A 21,218-nucleotide genomic window follows, 5' to 3' on the forward strand; every position below is an offset into this window, starting at 1 on the left:
GAAAAAGGGCTTCATAAGGCATAATGATTTATCCAACATTATTCAAAGTCCAGATTATCACATTTTGCTGGAAGATAGTTCTGTCATCTTCTTGAGAGTCAGCCATCTTCCCTAACATGACAAAATTCTGAATCTCAACTAAAGTTGGCTTTCATTTTTCCTGGCCTTTTATATAGACTGTGTAAAAACAGTGTCTGAAGATGCTTTATGAAATTAAACTATGCACCATTAAGGGAAAAAGAAAAAGCTGCCAAAAACCATAATGCTCTGAATTGTAAGATGAAAATATCTCCCAATTTCAGATCTGTTTAAACATGCATATATATTGGAGAGAGGGAGATGTGTTTCTCAAAAGTCAATAAAATGTATGGTTTTAAATACTTTGGAAAGAAAGAGGGTGATCATGAAGTGAAGTAAGTAATGACTCTATTAATTTCAAATCAAAGACTAAATAAAACTGAGAAACCTTTTCTTCTAGAGAAGTATTTCTTTAGTTGTGATGACCAAAAAAGTGAATTAGAAGCAAGAGAGAAGAGAAAAATGAAGAAAAAAAAATAGATGAGAGAATTTCTACAGGGAGATGAGACATTTTGGAAGGCACCCATGGGCAGGGAAAAGTTGGTTCACAGCCATCAGAAAGAGCACACTGCCGTGGAGGAGGGAAACCGGCTGCCTCTAGTAGAAAAGGGTGGTGATAATCCAGGGAATTCAAGGAATGTGCCCAGGTCAGCAAGGCCTGGTGATGAAACACAAAGACAGTGGTGTGGAGCAGCAGGGAGTCTGTGTTCTTGAGCCCAGGGAATGGGAGAAGCCAAAGGCAAGGCTGGAGTGGAACCAAATTCATGTGAGGTCAAGGCAAAGTGAAATCAGGCCTGCTCTCCTCTGGCTTTAATGAAAAAAGCCATGAGCAAATCAACAAGGAGCACCCCAGGGGCAGTGCAATGGGTACCTTAGCTCCACCTAGTGTATGATATCTGCCAATCCATCTTGCCTTGCCCCTACTCGAGGTGGTCAGTGCTGCTCAGTAGAAGCAGGCTCTCCAGCAGGGTGGGTGAGTCAATCTCTGCAGCCCACTCCAGCTGAGTTACCAGCAAGCTACATACTAACTACCAGATTTGGCTATAGAAAGGAGCTAGAAGAAGAAAAGAGAGATCTGATGAGAGTCATGCACTGCAATGCAGCATCGCAGGGTTAAGAGGGAAGAAGGGAAGATCTCTCAAGGTGTTTCCCATTCAAACACTCTCTGAATCCATAACTCTAAACATAGAGGCTGTCCACATTATTGATCCAAATATCAAGCTCCTTCATAAATAAATCAATGCATATACTGGGTACAAGCATAGGGCAGGTAGGTGCTGAAGACGCTTCAAAGAAGAATAGTTCTTAAGTGAGTGGGACACCCACTAATGAATTCAGTGAACCTTTGCGGGACCACCTAAGAAATGAACTGACGTGTAATGAGAACCTAACATGTTCTGGATATTGTCATTTCTCCATATCGTTTTATGCTCCTCAACAACCCAATGAAGTAAGATATATGGCAATATATTCATAAATAGAGTAGGCTGGAGCAATGTGTTTAAAACCATGCAGCCTATAAGTGAAAGAATTCGGTCTTATTGACTCCTGTTCACAAATTCTATTTACATGCCATTTATAGAGGCCCTTGGCATCTCACTTTAATCATGTTCTAGAGAGCAGAGTTGAAAGAACAATCGTCATATCAGCTCCTGCTTTTTAAATGCCCATTCAGGGGATGCCTGGCTGACTCAGTTGGAAGAACATATGACTCGTGATCTCGGGGTCATGAGCTTGAACCCCATGTTGGGTGTAGAGATTACATACATGCATACATACATAAACTTTTTAAAAAAAAAAATAACAAATGCCCATTAAGTTAAGGTCAACCACTCAGCGGCTCATGTCCACATTCCATTCAAGAGCCCACCCCAATGTACCTGAACCCGTCCACGGTCCCAAAAGGAATCCAGCCACTCTGCAGTTCTAAGACTGATGGCATTACCACAGGTGCAACTGATCCTTTTGTTTCTCCATCTCCTTTACTCCAAAAACTCAAGGGCGCAAATAGCTGGACTTCAGCCCCATGTCTCCGTGTGGCCCCCACCCAGACTTGGTTCTGTTCTGTAGGTTGGCCTGGTTCTCCAGCCCATCTCCTGCACCCTCTCCTCTCCATCCTCACAGGAAGCCCCTGCCTGGGCTCTGCCTCCCTAGTTCCAACCAATCCCTTTTTGGGCAAATGAATCTTGATCAGACCCTAATAGCCTATTATAAGAATTTAATACTTCATCATTAGGGCACCCCCTTTTTACCCCCATAAGAGAAGACAACTAACACAGTGAACATTTCCATATCTTCTTAATGTGGAAAGAATCAATCAATAAAACACAGCAAGTGAGTAAAATAAGTGGACATTGCAGACGACCATCCCAAGCTCAGTTTGAGAGCCCAAGAGCCACCATAAGGAGCTGAACAGCAATAATGAACTGAACCATCCCAACTTGTTAAAAGTGAAATTCTGGGTATGTCTCTTTGTTTTTAATGCTTCTCACTCTTTACCAAAAGGGAGCTATAAAATAGGAAGAACAAGAGAAACAGTGATGGGTAATGTTCTAGAAGCCACCTCCTCCAACACACAGTATAAAGACTCACATGGGTGACCTAGAAGGTGTTACCTTTACAGGTGTGTCCATTCCCTGTCCCCTCAGTGTGCACACATGGGCAGTACACAGTGGTAGAAGCAACCTTAACAACTTTCTCTAATTAAACAAGGGAGACAAACCCTTAGCACAGCCCTCACCAAGCTCTACTGGAAAACATAAGTCTCTCCTGATAATTCCACCAGAGATTCCCAGGGCCATAGTAACTCTCCAAACAAGACAGCCAGTCCCAATGCAGGGGAGAAGAATACAATAATATGTAACAAGGAAAGATGACAGTCTCTCATTAAGCTCCCCTCAGTGAGCGACTCAGTGTCTGTGTTTATAACATTTGATGTTAAACATGAGCAATAAAAGGAAACACCTTTGTTCAACCACAGACATAGTCAGCAAGCACCATGAGCCCGGAGTAGAACACGATCTACATTTTAATCATGAGCTTGCATTTCAATCGGATGACCCTTGAATGGGAGGGAAACTGTGCCTACAAATGATAGAGATGCCCTCTGTGAGTCAATAACCCATCTTCTAAAAACCACCCCAACCGTGTAGTCGGGGACCTCAGAACTTCAAATTTGCCATGCCCAAAAGGAACTGGCTATTCTGATCCAGGAGAACATAAGTTCTTTAGCAAAAGGTGTCTGTTTTCAGAAGCCTGGCAAAGGCACAAGAATGAATCAAGACATCACCCTGTGGACCGTGGTCACACACAGTCAAGATGGTGCTGAAAAGTCATCTCCTGGGGAGCCTGCAATCAAATTAGTCCACTCCATGGCTCTTCCAGGGTAGTCTTTTCCGTTCATAGTACTCATCTTGATTTCTACTTGTGTATTTATTTGCTTGTTCATTTGTTTACCATCTGCCCTTCCTGACACCAAAGTGCAGGTTACTTAGGAGAAGGGCCCACCTCTCCTGCTCGCTGGTGACACTCCAGCACTAGATTATTACCTGGCTGACAGCAGGTACTCAATATTTTTTTTGCATTGTTGCTCATTCGATATTTGCTGAATAAATAAGTCAATTAACATATTTAAGTAATCAGGCATGTAATTAATGTAATCATTAATCATGAATTCCCAAAAGCACACTATCATAACAGTAACAACTTGCCAACATTGAAAAAAAAAATGTATGGGAAGCATCAGAATTTCTTGACAATTTTTGAAGACCTTTTGGGGAGCAACTAATAACATGAATGGCCCTTGGATCTCTGCTTAGATCAATTTTTATTTCTTTAAGGGAAGATGTGGCATCTTACAACCTACTGGAAGTCACTGTGGCAATCCTATTATGCCACTGTGCCTAAGACCTGTTGCAATGATGTGGCTGCTCAGGTCAAAGAGGACAAAGAGAATGGTGCCTTGGCCAACTCACACATCCTCATATCCGGAGGAGAGGTAGCAGGTGTACCCCCCTCAAGCCCAGCAGACATACTTATAATGAAAGCCATACCAATGCCCAGTATGGGCCCGGGCTTCTTACGAGGCATCTGGGAGTTCTAACTAGAAGCCACAGATCAGCACTGACATTCTAGGGATTACAGCCCAAGACTGGTTCTTTTGCTAACAGTCATGCTCCTGAACGCCATAGGTACGGGCTCATAAGCCAAAAGACATGCACCTGTTTGCAGCAGGTAAACCCCCGACACAGCAGAGATTCACAGGCAGCACCAAAGGGAGGTGGCACATACACAGAATCCAGGGTTTTAATCATACATGACATCAATATACAAACGTGGGGGCACCTGCGGGGCTCAGGCAGTTAAGCGCCCAACTCTTGATTTCAGTTCAGGTCATGATCTCAGGGTCGTGGGATCCAGCCCCATGTCGGGCTCTGTGTTCAGCACGGCATCTGCTTGAGATTCTCTCCCTCTGCCCCTCCCCCCACTTGTGCTCACATTCTCTCTCTAAAATAAGTCTTAAAAAAATATACAAACATGTCAGCTTTTCAGCTATATTTAGTGATATTATTTAAAGTGAAAAATTTTAATGGAAATGATCAGTATCCATTTTGATAAAGGAAAGCTAGTGTTCACTAATACTAGTGAATTAAAAAAAAAAAAGCAATTTTAAATCATTTTCCATTTCCATTGGATTATATTTTAAAATCTATCCTAACACACAAAACTAGAGCTGAAGATGAAACTTTGTTGTTAAATATCTTTAACTATTTAGATATCTTTTTTTTTTTTAAGATTTTATTTATTTACTTGAGTGAGAGAATGAGAGAGAGCAAGCACATGAGAGGGGGGAAGGTCAGAGGAAGAAACAGACTCTCTGCCGAGCAGGGAGCCCGATGTGGGACTCGATCCCGGGACTCCAGGATCATGACCTGAGCCGAAAGCAGTCGCTTAACCAACTGAGCCACCCAGGTGCCCTAGATATCATTTTTAAGAAAAAGTTGAAAATTTATTTTACCATTTTCTCATAAACTACAATAATAAAACTGTTTAAAGTATCTCACTAAAACTTTTTGATGTTATACACATCAATGCAGTTGTTTTGAATTTACTGAGAAGATATCTGGAAGTTAAATTTAAAAGGTAGACCAAGAAAATATGTATTCCTAAAAAGATGAATTTGTAGATGAAATAAGGTTACCATCCTATAGTCAACACCCCAGGATATACCCATTCAAGGTACAGGAACTCAACTGCAGAAAGAGTTTCTTATAATGTCCCTCCTCTAGCTTACGGGCCATTTCTTCCACATACAAAGATGGACTTGGGTTTTATGCACTTGTGAGCCACAGAGCCCCAGACGAGCGACCGACCGCCTTCTGACTCATGGTGGAATCTCCTTTCATACTCCCTAAACCATGCTGTTCTTTTTTTTTTTTTTCTTATTTACTTATTTGTCAGAGAGAGAGAAAGAGAGAGCACACAAGCAGGGGGAGGGGCAGGCAGAGGGAGAAGCAGACTCCCCACTGAGCAGGGAGCCCCATGCGGGGCTCAATCCCAGGACCCTGGGATTATGACTTGAGCCAAAGGCAGACGCTTAACCAACTGAACCACCCAGGCGTCCCTCCCCTCATGCTGTTCTAAAGGACAACTCTGATCTTTATTTTACTTTTTTTTATTTCCCATGAAACCTTCAGTTTTTTAAAACACTGAGTGCATGCATGTTTTTTGTGAACAAACAGGAGAGCTTGAGGAGAAAAGGTCAGCAGCTCTTTTAGAGATTTTATTAATAACAACAACAAAAGCGCTTAAGTTGTGTTTGATAACTATGATATTGATAACTATGAAAGTGACTCTATTTTGACAGGTCTTGTTATTGTTTTAGTAAACACAAGTATCAATTTGTAATTCAGGAACATAAAAATGTTTCTCTTTTGAATGGCAAATGTATTTTTACATGACAAGAATTCTTCTTACAAAAGGTTTTCCAGAATGGACTTACCCTCATCATTTGAAAGAAGTTGTGTTGCCATTAGTCAGATGTTTCAGGTAGAGGTAGTCAAATGCAAGCCGTTACTACAGAGAGCGAGAGAAAGTCTCCTTTTGCCAAAAGTGATTTTTAACAGACTCTGGCTCATTTGATGGTGGGTGGGCAAGAAGGGAAGGTGAAGTCAGAAGCAAATGCCTGAGGCACACTGCTGGGAGTTTTTGAGGGTCCCTGCAAATCGTGGGGAGGTCGGTCAATCACTTGCTCCAGATTCTCAAGCCCCCTAAAGACGTGGTTGGATCAACAGAGTATAACCTCCACGCTGACCTGCAAACTATCGTCAGTGATTTCCGCACTTGGGAGCATTATTATTTTGCTTCCTAGGTTTCATCATCCTCACTCTTTCAACATTCAGTGGCATGCAGTTTTGAGAAAAAGGGGTCAGGAGGCACTGATACAGGTCATGCTGCCACCAGCTCACTGTGGAGCCTTGGGACTCAGTTTCTTCATCTGTACAATGAGGTGATTAAACTAGAAAGGCTTTAGCTGCTAACAAAATAAATGACGTGGTTTACTAGGTCAGAGCTAGCTCAACGTGATCACAGACAGAAGCATCTTCTTTTAAATACCGAACACAGGTTAGTACTTCCAAAGAACCAGGGTCCTCGATGATTCCGACAGATTCGTTCCGTTCATTCTTTCGCTGAAATCAGTTACTCTGGATGCACATTGCTTTCAGTGCTACATAGCCCAGCATAACACAAGCAAAAGTGCCAGGGTGGCTTTTTGGAAGCTGACAAGCAGAAATTGGCACCTAGGTAGCGTTAAGCTCCAATCCAAATCTAAAATGCAAATCGCACTGATGCTTTCTCAACTCAGCACCTCCTGTCTGTGGCAGGTTAAGATACTTGTTTTGAGCTCTGTGCTGACAAGGGCAAGGCATGAATTCTCTCTGCCTTTTGTTTGGTTTAGGTGCAGTGTCTTTTAGGATCTTCTGTGTTCACTCAAAGCCAGGCCATGTGCCAGGCCTGACACCCAGCCCCCCCCAGGGTTCAGCTCAGCAAAGCCTACAGCATCCAGCCAGGAAAGACTCCCTGAACAACTCTGGCGGGGGCGGGGGGGCACTCATGCTGTTTTCTGAGTGAATACCCTTGGGATGCACATAGAAGCCCTGTGTTCAACTCCATCCACCTAGAGAACAGACTACAAAAGTCATATGCCCCTTTTATACTGCAAGGAAATACTGGGTCCTTAAGGCACAAAAGCCAAAAAGAACTGCTTTAAGCTTGCCTGGAATACCTAAAGCATGAACAATAATAACACAGCAGCATGGTCTGTTCCCCGCTTACCTAAACACCAGAAATCATAAATCAAAAGCCAGACCAACTCTAGATCATCTATAAGAGGTGAGGCTTTGGAAAGGCATGCGTCTGCTCAAAAGCAACATTGGACACAAGCAAGCAGACGGGGACAGGCAATGCTTCCAAACTTTAAGGAGAAATTATTCCCAACCCAGAACTCTAAACCAAGCCAAACTAGCAATCAACTGGAAGGGTTGGGATCAAGATGTTTTCTGCATGCAAGTTCTCAAAACATGGGTTTCCTTTGTGCTCTCTCAAAGCTAGGTAATGTGCTCTCTGGATAATGAAGAGTTCACCGAGAAAGAGTCTAGTAACAGAGAAAAAAACAAATGAACTCGAATTAACATCAGAAAATCTTAAGCTACAATTGGGGCACCTGGGTGGCTCAGTTGGTTAAGCATCTGTCTTCAGCTCAGGTCCTGAGATTGAGCCCCACATTGGGCTCCCTGCTCAGTGGGGAGCCTGCTTCTCCCTCTCCCTCTGCTGCTCCCCCTGCTTGTGCTCTCCTGCTCTCTCCCATTCTCCATCAAATAAATAAATAAAATCTTAAAAAAGAAAATCTTAAGCTACCATAAAAATTCTCAAGGAAAAATGGGAGCTCCCCCATTCAGGCTGCTAACTTTCCCCTGACCCCATTTTCATCATAGATCCAGTAACAGAGGCTCTACCACAGGCGAGAAGGTGATGGTGTGGATGTCCTCTGAGGACAGTAGGGACGAGACTAGACTGGGACAGGGGGGTGGGCGCTCCAGCAGGAATGGCTCCAGGGGAAAGGTAAAAAGGAGAGAGACTGAAGTGTCAGCCTGATGTTTGCCCTTTATCGAAGGGAGTTTTCTAGAAACGTTGGAGAGTTAAAATGATCAGATAGAAAAAACATGCTAAGAGTAACAGCAAAATAAAGTTAGACCAGGAAGGAACTGCAAATGGGGCATTCTCCTTAGCTCCTGTATGAACAACGCTTACGCAGTCAGTGACTGAGCCCCAAATTATGACATCATGAGAGTGGTTGGAGGAGGGAAGGGTGTATATGTGGGTCAGGGCGGGAGGGAAATAATAATATCTCTGATAGCTAAGTCAAGAAATGGCGTTTAAAAAAAATAAACTTGTAACTAAGTCTGGTGACAGTAATTAGACGTACTGTGGTGATCATTTTGCATTATATACCAATATCAAATCTTTATGTTGATTACCCGAAACCAATTGTTTGACATTATATATCAATTACACCTCAAAAAATTTCAAGAAATTGCTTATAATTGTCAAAAAGAAAAAAAAAAGGAATGGCATTTTGAGGATATTATTTAGAAAAGCCTAAAAACAGACCTAAAAAGCAGAAACATAACAATAGTTGCTTTGAAAAACAGGACTGAGACCTGGGGAGAGGCAGGGCAAGAGACAGCTGTTTTTTATTAAAAGTCGGGTGGAATTAGTTGATCTGAGAGAGAGAGAAAGTCTGTTTGTGTGTACATAAAGAGAGACAGTGATTGCATTTCATGTGTAGGATTCTCAACATCATTTACTACATATTCTGTCACTGTAGGGTTTTTTCTTTGACCCAGGTGGTAGTCAACAAAGGTTTCCTAAGTTTCTAAGAATCAGAAAAATAAAATACCTTCAAATTGCGCCCGGCATCGTGGAAGACAGGCAGAGCCACAACTGAAATGAACAGGAAGCCCCAGGGGGAGGACTCCCAATACGAGGGCCCTGGGGCCCCGAACAGCTGCAGAGCATGATGGCTTTGCACACGAGCCAGGGGAGAAGCAGGATGATCTGGGCTCTCCCGACTGCCTCTTGTGCTCCTCCCATAAAGGCACCGCCATCAGTGTCAGCCCCACCCCACCCAGGGTGCGGCGGAGTGCTCCTTAAAGACAAGACGTCATGTCCCAAACACCAAGCAAGATGTCACATCCCAAAGTACATGGGGTGGAGCCATCTGAGAACATGCAAGAGTCTGCTTGACATTTTACCTGTGGAGAAAGGGCCATCCCTGAGTCTAAAGGGCCCGCCCAAAAGGGACCCGAAATAGGATGAAGCTGGACCATTTGGCATCTTGGACCAATGCACATCCAGTTTGGGTAATTAATGCCTAAAATGGAATACCGAGGTGGCAGAATGGAGCTGTGGGTGAAGGCCGTGGTAGGTGCTGAAATTTTACTGGGAAAAAGAAATTCACTTCCTTCCCTACAGCAGACATACCCAGCTATGTGGGAGGCAGCTGATATTTTAATTTGAGAATTAACTTGTCCTAGAAGACAGACGGGATAAGCCGTATAAAATCTTGCCTCATTTTATGTAGTAATCTCCCCTTGCAGGAGAGTCTAGTTTATTGAGGGAAGAACATACAAGAAGCCTGGTTGGAATGGCAGCTCTGCATCTTGGGGCAAGCGACTCAAAAGCCCTGAGCATCAGTATCCCTCCTGCAAAACGGGGCTATGATCCCTTGCTGGGTGGAAGGAGAATTCAGTAAGACAGTAACTATACCCAGTGCCCAGCAGAGTCCAGTAAATGGTCGCTGTTAAAATCGATGACCACTGCAGGCACCATGAAGTGAAATCATGCAAGGCTACAACACTGTGCATCCAAATCTGTCCCGTGAAACCTGCCTTGTTACACAGTAGCCAGATCAGCTTATCTAGAAACCCAGTGAACCTGGGTGGTCACAGCAAGAGTGAGCTTTCTGCTTAACCTTTCACTGGAAAGGTTCGGTCAGCTGGCTGCCCCATGCGTGGCTCCTGCTCTTTCCCTGGTTCTAAGATTCCTTCTACCTGGACCATGCAAGTGGCCACACCAGGCCCAATGTGTTTCACTTAGGTACTACCCCCTTCGTTCCCAGACAGGAAGATTTCCTTCCCAAATACATGGAAATCTGCAGAGAACAAAAAGCACTCTAGAGAACATTTCAGAAGAGTCTTTGATGATAGTGAAGCATTTTATGCTTCTAAAAGCATGTCTGTAATGACATATGGATACCATGGACACATTTGATCTCACTTCTTTAAGCAAATGGGAAATGCCCCTCAAAATATTGACTATTAAAATAATATAGATTAAAATGCACCTTGAAAAAAATTGGTCTATGAGGGCAAAGATGAAAATACAGGAACCTGATAAAAATGGATTTGCTGAAGAAATGGCTAAACATACATAAAGCCAAGAAAACAATGTACCTGAGAGTTTTCCCCCCAGTCATGTGTGATTTCCTGCTCTCCTTCCCGGGAAAGCTGTAGCCAGCCTCCCTGTCCATCAATGCCTTCAACAGATCCTCCTCCTTCCTGGGAAAGTTGTAGCCAGCCCCCCAGGTCCCAGTGTCCTCTGGAGGACCCACCCAGAGGTCTCACAGCACCTGGAGAATGGCATGGAGGGGACAGGGGGAGGACTCTATAGGAAGGCAAATAGGAACAGCTTTAAAACGCACCTTCTGACATTCAAATAGGTTATCTCAACGGGCGTGAAAGCTAGGCATTAGCGTGAATCTTGGCCAAGTCGGGAGCTAGCCAAATCGCAAAGTGGCCAGGAGGACATGGCTGGGAGGACGGAACTGAGAATCCGTCCCTTCTGCTAGGCCCTTGCAGACACTGCTCTCACCAAGGCCAGGAAGGAGCACTTGCACGTGGAATGCTTGCTGACGCCCTAGAGAGTTAGCTGACCTGGCTTCTCCCTGGCACCTCCCTCTGGGACCCACCATGCTCCAACGCTCCTGCAAAGGGGGCTTTTTGGGGGCACCCACCTTGGTAACGACAGTTTCCTCAACATTGTCCTCCAGGCCCTCCTCTTGTTACCCAGTCAGTGCTCCCCTGGGCGTTTCCCAACCGCCCACGCCTGCACCCCCAGATACCCAAGTCTGTACTGCAACCATCTGTCCCCTGAACATCAGCCCATGGAGCTAACCCGGCAGGGACTTACTCGGACAACTACTTGGTGGCCCACAGGCACATCAAATTCAACCTCCCTGACGATTGGACAGGTCATCCTCCTTCCGCATGGCCCCAACCTGCTGAACCTCAGGGACCCTCACCTGGTTAATGCAGTGCAGAAAGAGAGGAGGGGCTCCTCGTAGACCCTCCACCTCTTTCTTCCCACCCCCCAAGTCATTCGACACTCCCGATTTTACCTCAAGTCTCCCCCAAATCCATCTCCTCTTCCCCACCCCCACTGCCTCTCTTTACCACCCCCATGCTCCTGCGATGCTCCTAACTGGTCTCTGGTCCCAGGCTCTCACTCCCCTCCTTCATCCGGGGGCGGGGCGGGGGGGGGCGAGAAAAAAGCGAAAAAGCAGAATTTGGCACAGCGGCTGCGTGGGCTTCTGGGCTAACCTAACGGTGCCTCCCCCTTGCTCACCCAGCTGCAGCCGCGCTGTGCTCCTCGCGATGCCCTTCACACCCAAGCCTCCTCCACTCAGGGCCTCTGCACACACCATTTCCTCTGGCACATTCCACCACAGAGGGAGCTGCATGGACCATTCCCCAGCTCGATCTTCAGGTGTCTGTTCAAGGTCACTCCCTGAGATGCCAGCAATGACCACTTCAGCAAAGTAGCACCTCCTTGCCACTCCCTGTCTCCTGTCCCGGCTTGTTTCCTCCAGAGCATCCAGCTGCTTCTAGCCTTTTGTGTATTTGTTTGTTGTCTTTCTTCTGCCATTTCCACCACTGGAATACGAGCTCCATGAAAAAAGGGATCCTATATACACATTTTGTGTCCACTGTTACATCTCTAGCACCTAAAACAACATTGGTAGACACTCAATAAATATTTGTTGAATTTTCCTGAATGGAGGCTTCAGAAGGAAGGGTCTAACACAATGCTATTTATATTGGGTGATAGATGGAAACTGCTGTGTTGATGTAGTCCAAATTCCTTTGCACAGCCCAATGGTAACCCCTTCATAAATTGGCCCCAACGTTTCTCTTTTCAACCTCACCTCTGGATATTCTCTGGAGCACATAAAACAACTCTCCCCCTCCCCTCCTCCTTTTCTGTCTCTTCATCCATCTGTAGAAGCGAGTTATGTATGAGTGCTACTGTTCAAGCTTCCATGAATTAACTGAGTACCTAGTACATAAACCGCTACTCAATATGTATTAGCTCTCTTTGACTCTTCACATACTGATCGTCTTGTCTCCTGCCCAGTCCCCATAGGCTCTTGTCTGTTATCTAAGGAAATTCTATTGCTTCTTCCTGGCCCATGTGTGATAATTTAGTGTGCACAGCATAGCCTTGCATTAGAATTATTTGCTTACTAATCTGTTTCTATCACCAGGAATCAGAATGTCTTTGTCATCACTGTATTCCCTCCCAGCAGCTAGTAATAATGATACACCTCATTTATTTGTACTCATTTGAATCCATCCAGCAATTTAAAAACAGTCATGCCCAACAGGATAAAATGAAAAAAAAAGTAGGAAAAAGAAGCTGAGGTAAAGTTATTATCCAAATAACATAATCAAAATTGTGCAAAATCACTAAAGAAGAGCTTTGTAGTTATTAGAGAGGAAAACCTGATGGGTTTCTAGAATGAGAATTAATCTGGTAAAAACAACCCTGTCTTTTAGGTCCTCAACCAGAAGTTCCTGGTGCTAAGATACTGAGGTCTGAGAGAACAGCTTTACATGGGAACTCATGAAAGAGACACTGTGTCTAATAATAGGCACATGAGACCACTGCTCAAGAAATGTCTGCTAAATGCTGAATACAAAAAAGTCCATAACTATTTTCAGTGAACTGTAGCCTTTCTGTTTCGCAAGACTTTTCTTAACTAGCCCCACCCTATTCAGGCGGGGGGAATATCCTCTAGTCCAGCTCAGTTCACCAAACCTTTTGAATATCTTACAGTGTTTCAGATCCCATGCTGGTTCCAGGCATCCAAGAATAATAACTTCTATTCCACGCTCTCCAGAATGTACCCTCAGCATGAGGCAGGTGAGTCTCCCCATGCTGACAAAATCTGGCTCTTACCCGCATTTATTCCTGGGTTTGTCCCTCATTGTTAATCTTGCTTTTACAATTATATCTTCTCTTTTAGGTCTATACGATTGTTAATTCACACAGAGCTTTCATTAACTATTCCAGCCCTCCTGATCTCCACTATTCCAAAATTGTAAGGCTCTAGGGACTGTGGCATACAATTTAGAATTGTGGCGTACTGTTTCAATCAGTTCGCTGAACCAGCCATGCCTCATAAACCAGAGCGTAAGCCCTCAGAGCCAAGGACAGACCTGGGGCTTCTGGTATACCCTCTAGGCCCAGCACCACGTGGGCCTGGAGCAGACGCTCATCTGCAGCTGCTGACTGCCCAGTTGGAGCAGAGATAAGGTGAAGAACATGGACTAGACTAGCTATCAAGCTAAAAAAAAAATCCTTCCTAATGCAGAAGCAACATTCTTCCAACATAATTATTTTTGCACTATGCTGAAATCATTAAGTATAATTCTATAATGCTGCAAAATGTAAGCCCTAATCATTGGCTGCCATAATCTATCTTCTCTTTAGAGTGACACAGTAAAACAAAACAACAAAACAACACTAAATTTGTGGAGAGAGGGCATGGCTTCATGACCCAGCCCTGTGACTATGGTCTAGCACTGTGCTACTCAATCTGGTAGCCACTAGCCACATGTGGCTATTTAAATTTAACTTTAAATAAAATTTAAAATACAGTTCCTGCGTCAGACTAGCCACATTTCACATGCTCAACAGCCACAAGAGGCTACCATACCAGATAGTACAAATGTAGACTATTTCCATCACTGCACATATTCTATTGAATGGTACAGGTCAATGTCATCCTTTGATAATTTGATTGAACTCCTACAAGCCTCAGTTTCCTCTTGTGTAAAAAGGGAATAACTGCTTTACTGAGTTGCTGTAAGATTTAAATAAGGTGCTGAATATGAATGTCCTTAGTAATTTTAGTATAGCTTGACAAACTATAATTGTATAGTTATATATATATATATATATGTATGGCTTTAAGTATATATATAAAATAAGAGTCTAACAACTGTCAATAATAGCGTCTGTCAAAGGGAGTTACTTTCAATTAGAGTAAAATTCTATTTCAGGCTATGTGAATGCTGTCCAGGAGGAGGGGGGAGAGTACACACTGGTGAGACCATCTAAGGAATGCTGCATTCAGGAGGAATACAGATAAACTGAAGCAAGTCCGGAAGAGTCTGGAAAACAGTGAGGGAAGAAGCCCAGGAGTTCTCAACTGGGGGAAAAGGATGCAGCAGGAGCAAGAAGAAAATGCATCTTGAAACAAAGGATTGTCCTAGAAAGGGGGTGTGGATCTTGGGCAGCTGCCAAGATAATCAAGAGGTGGGCTTAACTCATTGTAGGAAAATATTTACTATTTCGTTGTCACCAATGAAAATGCTGCCTTATGGAGAACTGGGTTTGTGATCCCAGAAAGTGTGATCAAATGCAGTGGTTCTTAAACTTGTGTGTGTATTGAGTTACCCAGGGAGCTGGAGAAAATTCAGATGCTTTGGTCCCACCTCCAGGGATCTCGGTACAGTAGGCGTGGTGGAGTGGAGCCCATGATCTTTGTCTCTAACAAGTGCCCAGGTGGTGCCCTTGACCGTGCTGGTCAGAGACCACTCTCTGAGGGCCACTATTCCAATGCAAGCTGGAAGAACCCATCAGTGGCAGTATGGTGGGGGCTCTTGAAACCAAGTGAGAGTTGGACTTTGCAACCTTCCAAACCAGCTCTTGAGGACGGTGCAGCAAGGACTCCCGGTGGGTCCTGGGCATGGCAGACGGCACAGATGCCCAGAAGGCAGAGTCCCACGGGTCTCTTCAGGTACACCCTTGTGTAGTCACCTCAAGCCAACCACTTTCTTGCAGTTTTATTATTTACACAAATGGTGGGGAATGTCATCGTGCAACGCTATATGCCCTGAAGGAAACAGCCTATGCTAAGACTGTTCTGTAGGCCATGGTCTCTAACTGCAGGTTCAAAACTAAATCACACCAGAGTGGCTTTCTAGGCTGCGGGGGGCAATCTGACCCGAGAGGGTGGCTGTATCATAAGGCATTCGATGTCAGTACTCTGACCAGCAAGGAGACTAAGAAGAGGGGCATTTGTCTCCATTGCTTGCCTATCTGAGACAACGGCCACGTGGCCAGACAAAACACAGGTCCGAGCTTGCCACTTCTCTCTCACCATAAACAGACATTTCACACAAAGATCTGTGCCTGAAGTTTTTAATAGTTTTATTCATAATGGCCAACCCTGAAAAGCAGCCAAATGAACATCATCTAGCAAATGGATAAACAAACTGTGGCATATCCCTTAAACGGTGTACTAGGTAACAATAAAAAGGAACAAACCATGGATATACACAACAGGGATGAATCTCAAAACTTTATGCTGAGTAAACAAAGCCAGACACAAAAGACATCATATTAATATGGTATCACTTATATGAAACTTTAGGGAAGACAGATCTAATCTATAGTGATGTAAAGCAGATTGATCCCCGGAGGTGAGTACTGACAGGTAAGGGACTCGAAGAAATCTTGTGGAGTGATGGAGTGTTCTAGATCTTGATTGCTGTATGGTTATACAAGAGCATATATTTGGCTGTACACTTGAAGTGTGTGCATTTTATTTTCAGTATACTGCAAGTTAATCCCTTAAAAACAAAAATAAATGGTGTTTTCTGCTTCATTGGGTCCATCCTATTTTATGTTGTGCTTAAAAGTGGTGTCCCTGATTGCATCTGAAAGGAAACTGGGTAGCCAGGGACAGGCGTGGGAAAGAGTTCTTCAAGCTGTTTACCCTTTTGTACTTTTAAACTTTTGAACTGTGAGGCGGTATTAGCGATTTCTTAAAATAAGTAAAATTTAAAAATAAGAAAAAGAATTTTAAAAACATGTTCTTTGTTGGTAAGATGAAAAAGACACAGCCCTAAGACTATTGGGCCATTGCTCAATCTATTTCAGGTTGTGGAAATCCTGCTACTTGAGACAGGCACTATCTGTGGTCTGTGTTTTATCAAATTCCTTGGAGCTATGAGTGAATGCCATTTTTTTAGTATTATTTAGTATTCCAGCATTCTTCATAAAATATATCATAGATAAGAACACATACAGACAGACACAGAGTTTTAAAATAATCAGAACTTGAATGTCATGTAACTATCACCAGAGCCAAAAAACAGAACACTGCCTACACCCCAGAACTTTCTATGTGCCTCTCTGTGGTCATACCTTCTCACTCCTCCCAGAGATAAACACTTTCTTGATTTTAGGGATAAGAATGTCTTTCTAGGGGTGCCTGGGTGGCTCAGTCAGTTAAGCGTCTGACTCTTGATTTTGGCTCAGGTCATGATCGAGGCCCATGTGGGGCTCTACACTGAACGTAGAGCCTGCTTAGGATTCTCTCTCTCCCTCTCCTTCTGCCCCTCCCCCACCTTTCTCGCCCTCTCTTAAAAAAAAATAAAAAAGAAGTCTTTCTAATCTCCCATGTCTATAGCCCTAATTGATACCGTTTAATGTGTTCGAAAACTTTTAAAAAACTGGATCATTCTACACATATTGTGTGTTTTGCCCAAAGTTACATTTGTAAAATTCATCTGTTTGTACAATTCATTGTTGCCTATAGCTGCAGTTTATTTTCACTGTGATATAGTATTTTTTTAAAGATTTTATTTATTTGAGAGAGAGAGAGAGAGAGCACGAGCTGGGGGAGGGGCAGAGAGAGAGGGAGAAGCAGACTCCCCACGGAGCAGGGAACCGCACACCAGGCTCAATCCCAGGACCCTGAGATCGTGATCTGAGCCGAAGGCAGACACCCAACCAACTGAGCCACCCAGGTGCCCTTCACTGTGATACAGTATTTTATGGTAGGAATGCATGTACCACAATTTACTTACCCATTAAAAGATTCATGGACACTGACATTTTTTTGTCCCCACTGCCTATAAAAAAAAAAGTCCAAACACATGGTCTGACATTCAAGGCGACCACACTGTCCCCAACTATGTGTCCAAAACACCTAGCCAGTCTCCTCTTCCTATTTTTCTCTACCAACCACTATCTGACTGCACCTGTTCAGTATATTGGTCAAAATATTAAGAACAATGTCTTAGGGCTGGAATGCTGTTGACCTTATATTAGATCTACCCAAATCGTCCTGTCCACCCAGGTCTTGTTCAAGCACAATCACCTTAGGAAGACCCCACGATCTCTTCCAGCCACTATGCTGTCACGCCCCCAAAACTCCATGAAATGAATGATGCTTTCTCTGTTTCTTCCACCACACCTGCTTCATGCGGCCTTATGTTATACCCATTTGTTATGGCTGTGTCTCAGATTTTGTGCTTCTATGCACAACACTAAAATCTTGCTGATAAAGGACAGGTGAAAAATGTTAGAGCTTTTGAACCCCAACTCAAAGTCTTGAAAGCTACTGCTGGGATCAGGTACTAAATCATTCAAAAAAGGTTTAAAAAGTTAATTTCCACAAAAATGCAGTAACACCAATTAAAGATAAATCATCATCACTTTTGCTTGAGACAAGATTTGGGTTCCTTATATTTTTAACATTGATCATTTTTTCTCATTAAAAAAATACAGTTTTAGAGTCCCTGGGACAGAGAATGCTAGAGTGTCACATAATTTAAGATCACTTGATAAGAAGCACATTATTTAAAGAAAATGATGACCTTGAAAATCATTTTAACCCCAAAAGCAAGAGAGGGGGATAAAACACCAAAATTTTAATGAAATTAATAAATGGATCAGAAATTACAACTAGTAAGTATTTCAGAATTTTAAAAGCAGGACTCTTATCCTTTTGTCAAAGAAAATACATGCATGGAATGTAGATACTGCAAAGAGGAGAAGAAATAAAACAGATAAGCAGAAAGTTATAGCTGGACTGAATGCCTGGCCATTGTTTGCCTCTCCATCAGACTCATTAAAAAAAAAAAAATGTATGGGGGCGCTCTGCTGGTTCAGTCAGTAGAGCGTGTGACTCTTGATCTCAGGGTCATGAGTTCAAGCCGTACATTGGGCACAGAGCTTACTTTAAAAAAAAAAGAAAAGAGTTTAAAAAAATGGATGGAAGACATCACTCCAAAATAATACCAAATATGCCTTTCAATTATTTTATGCAAAAATCCTTCTTTAATGGATGTTATTAAAAATACATCACAGAAAAAATGTTTGTAATTTACATGACAGAAATTAGGCTAAAGTTGTTAATATAAAAAGAGTTCCTACAAATCAACAGGGAAAAAGCCCAATGGCACAACTAAAAACATCGACAAAGTTATTTATAAATAGATAATGCAAAGAAAATTATAGTGGCTCTTGAACTTAAGAAAAAATGCCCCAACCCAGAGAACTATAAATTAAAACCAAATTGGGATGCTCTTTTCACCTACCTGATAATGCAAGGTCAAAAAGTCTGGTAAAACACTGTTGGCAAGGGAATAGAGAAACAGGCAGTCATACACATTGCTGGCTGGAGTATAAATTTATAGACCGCCAAGGAAATTCTATAATGATATCCATCAAAATAACATGTGCACAGGGGCGGTTAAACACCCAACTCTTGATTTCAGCTCAGGTCATGATCTCAGGGTCTTAGGATTGAGCTTGGGATGAAGGCTCCCTGCTCAGTGGGGAGCCTGCTTGGGGATTTTCTCTCCCCCTCTCCTCTGCCCCTCCCCCTGCTCACATGCGCTCCATCTGTCTCTCAAATAAATAAATCTTAAAAAAAATTACACATGCACATTCTCTTGGACCCAGTAATTCCACTTCTGGGAAACTATCCTACAGAAATGCTTTCATATATGCAAAAATAATGCATGTCCAAGGCCATTAGCTAGAACACTCAAATAGCAGAAGTTTAGAAAATATCTTAGTCCATCAGTAGGAGAAAGGTTAAATAATTTTTGACATCCTTATGATGGAATTCTATGCAACTGAAAAAGATCAAGGAAGTGATCGCCAAGACATACAAGAAGAGGAATAACCCAAATAGTATCCTACAATTTGCATAGAATATTGCCTATTTTTAAAAATATGCACAGTCTGGAACAATACAGAGGAAACTGGTGACATTGGTTGTCTCTGGGAGAAGACCGCATGGCCAGAGACAGGCATGGGAAAGAGATCTCCGAAATGTGTATCATTTTTTTACCTTTAAACGTTTGAACTCTGAGGCTATTAACTGTTTTTCAAGTAAACACAATTTAAAATTAAGAGAATTCTAAAAACATGTCCCTCACTGGTAAAATGAGGAAAAAACAGTCCTAAGATTATTGTACTGTGGCTTGATCTAGTACAATGCAATATATCCTCCTTATCTGAGGGCTCACATAACTTCAGAACAGGATAAAGAAATTTGGAATAAACACTAGAAACACATACAGCTAAAATATCCAAAATAAATTCACATTCAGCGACACTGACAAGATACAGCTCACTTTTAAAGAGAAATCAAGACTAGCACAGATCAGCAGAAAAATTTTCAAGTTGCTCCAGGTAGCCTAGAAAATAGCAAGCTGTATAGCAAGTTTTGCGTACTTTCTTACTTCCTAACTTTATGGTTAATAAGTCCATGTCCTGTAACAAGGTATCTCCTGCTGAACCCCTGCTTATTCTGCACTGTGGGGATCATGCTTATTATGAGGACACAGTTGCAAAAAAGAAGCTTTTCTTTACCCTCCATCAGACTCCTAACAGATGACAGGGCACGTCCTTGAATGAAGGAGCCACTTTCCCTGCCCTTACTGGTGAGGAAGCTTTTTGGAGAGACAAACCTGTTGATCAGGGGCTTTTCAGAGAACATTCCTGTAGATTCTATCTTGTACTTCACCTGAAAGTATGACTGTTTATCACACTGTGCACACATCTGGGAGGGGGGGCGGGCAGCGGGGCGATGTACATAATCCACCTGTTTGCCTCCTGGTGAGAAACCAGGGAGTAAAGACAGTAAACCTAACCCTCCAGGGAATGGAAAAACAAATCATTCAGTGCCCATCTCAGGTGGCTGATGAAGGCGGCGCAGTCCTGAGCGTGTACCTAAGGTGGTCCAGATGTCTGCTCGGGGTGAAAGAGCGAATACAAGTACAAGTACGTTTGCACTGGCATGATTTGGGGAAGCAGGTCAAGGCCTGTGAGTTTTCGAAATCAAAAGCCAAAGTTTCCAAGCACGCTGGGCACACCTGTAAGTACAGGTGCATGCGGATCAGCCGACCACCTCCCATGCCAGGCTGTATACGCACACGGAGGATAGCAACCGTTCACTGGGAAGTGTTTCTGGAGGAAAGTTGAAGTGTGCGTCTACCTGTTCGAGAAAGGTGGCCCAGAAAGTGGGGTAGGGCTGACACTTCCTCCGCGGGGTTCAGGGTGCACCCCCCCCACCGGGCCCGGGGCGAGCCCTCCGCCCGCTCCTGGGCGCCGCAAGGTCACCTGCCCTCCTGGGCGTCCCCACCCACCCCGAGCTCTCACCAGAATAGCAGGTTGGCCGCGACGAAGCCGAGCAGGCTGCGCAGCGGCCTCTTCCAGCTCAGGAGCTCGTCCGCGCGGCAGCCCAACCACAGCACGGGCTCCCCCAGCAGCCAGGTCACGGCGGCGGCCACCCCGCCGGCGGCCTCCTCCACCTGCCGCCCCGCGCTGGCCGCCACCGCTCCTTTCTCCTGCGCTTCCTCCCCCTGCTCCTCGGGGGGGGCCCGGGGCGGCGGCGGCGGCCGCAGCGCCTGCTCCCCGACCGCCGGCGCCGGGCATCCCTCGGCGGCGTGCTCCGGAGGCGCGGGGCTCGCCATCTTCAGCCGCGCTTG

The 21,218-nt window shown here is 43.9% G+C and overlaps 1 protein-coding gene across 1 annotated transcript in view; it reads right to left on the reverse strand.

Annotated features, from left to right (window-relative positions):
* The window catches only part of RETREG1 (reticulophagy regulator 1), a 127,277-nt gene extending 106,059 nt beyond the window's left edge, over positions 1–21,218 (reverse strand). Inside the window, exon 1 of the mRNA XM_034998858.1 lies at positions 20,890–21,218. Within this exon, the coding sequence (XP_034854749.1) occupies positions 20,890–21,203 (314 nt within the window). The 5' untranslated portion in view covers positions 21,204–21,218. The remainder of the gene's footprint in view (positions 1–20,889) is intronic.

This window comes from Mirounga leonina, unplaced genomic scaffold (genome assembly GCF_011800145.1).
Source record: "Mirounga leonina isolate KUSES-001 unplaced genomic scaffold, KU_Mleo_1.0 Mir_95, whole genome shotgun sequence".
NCBI lineage: Eukaryota > Metazoa > Chordata > Mammalia > Carnivora > Phocidae > Mirounga > Mirounga leonina.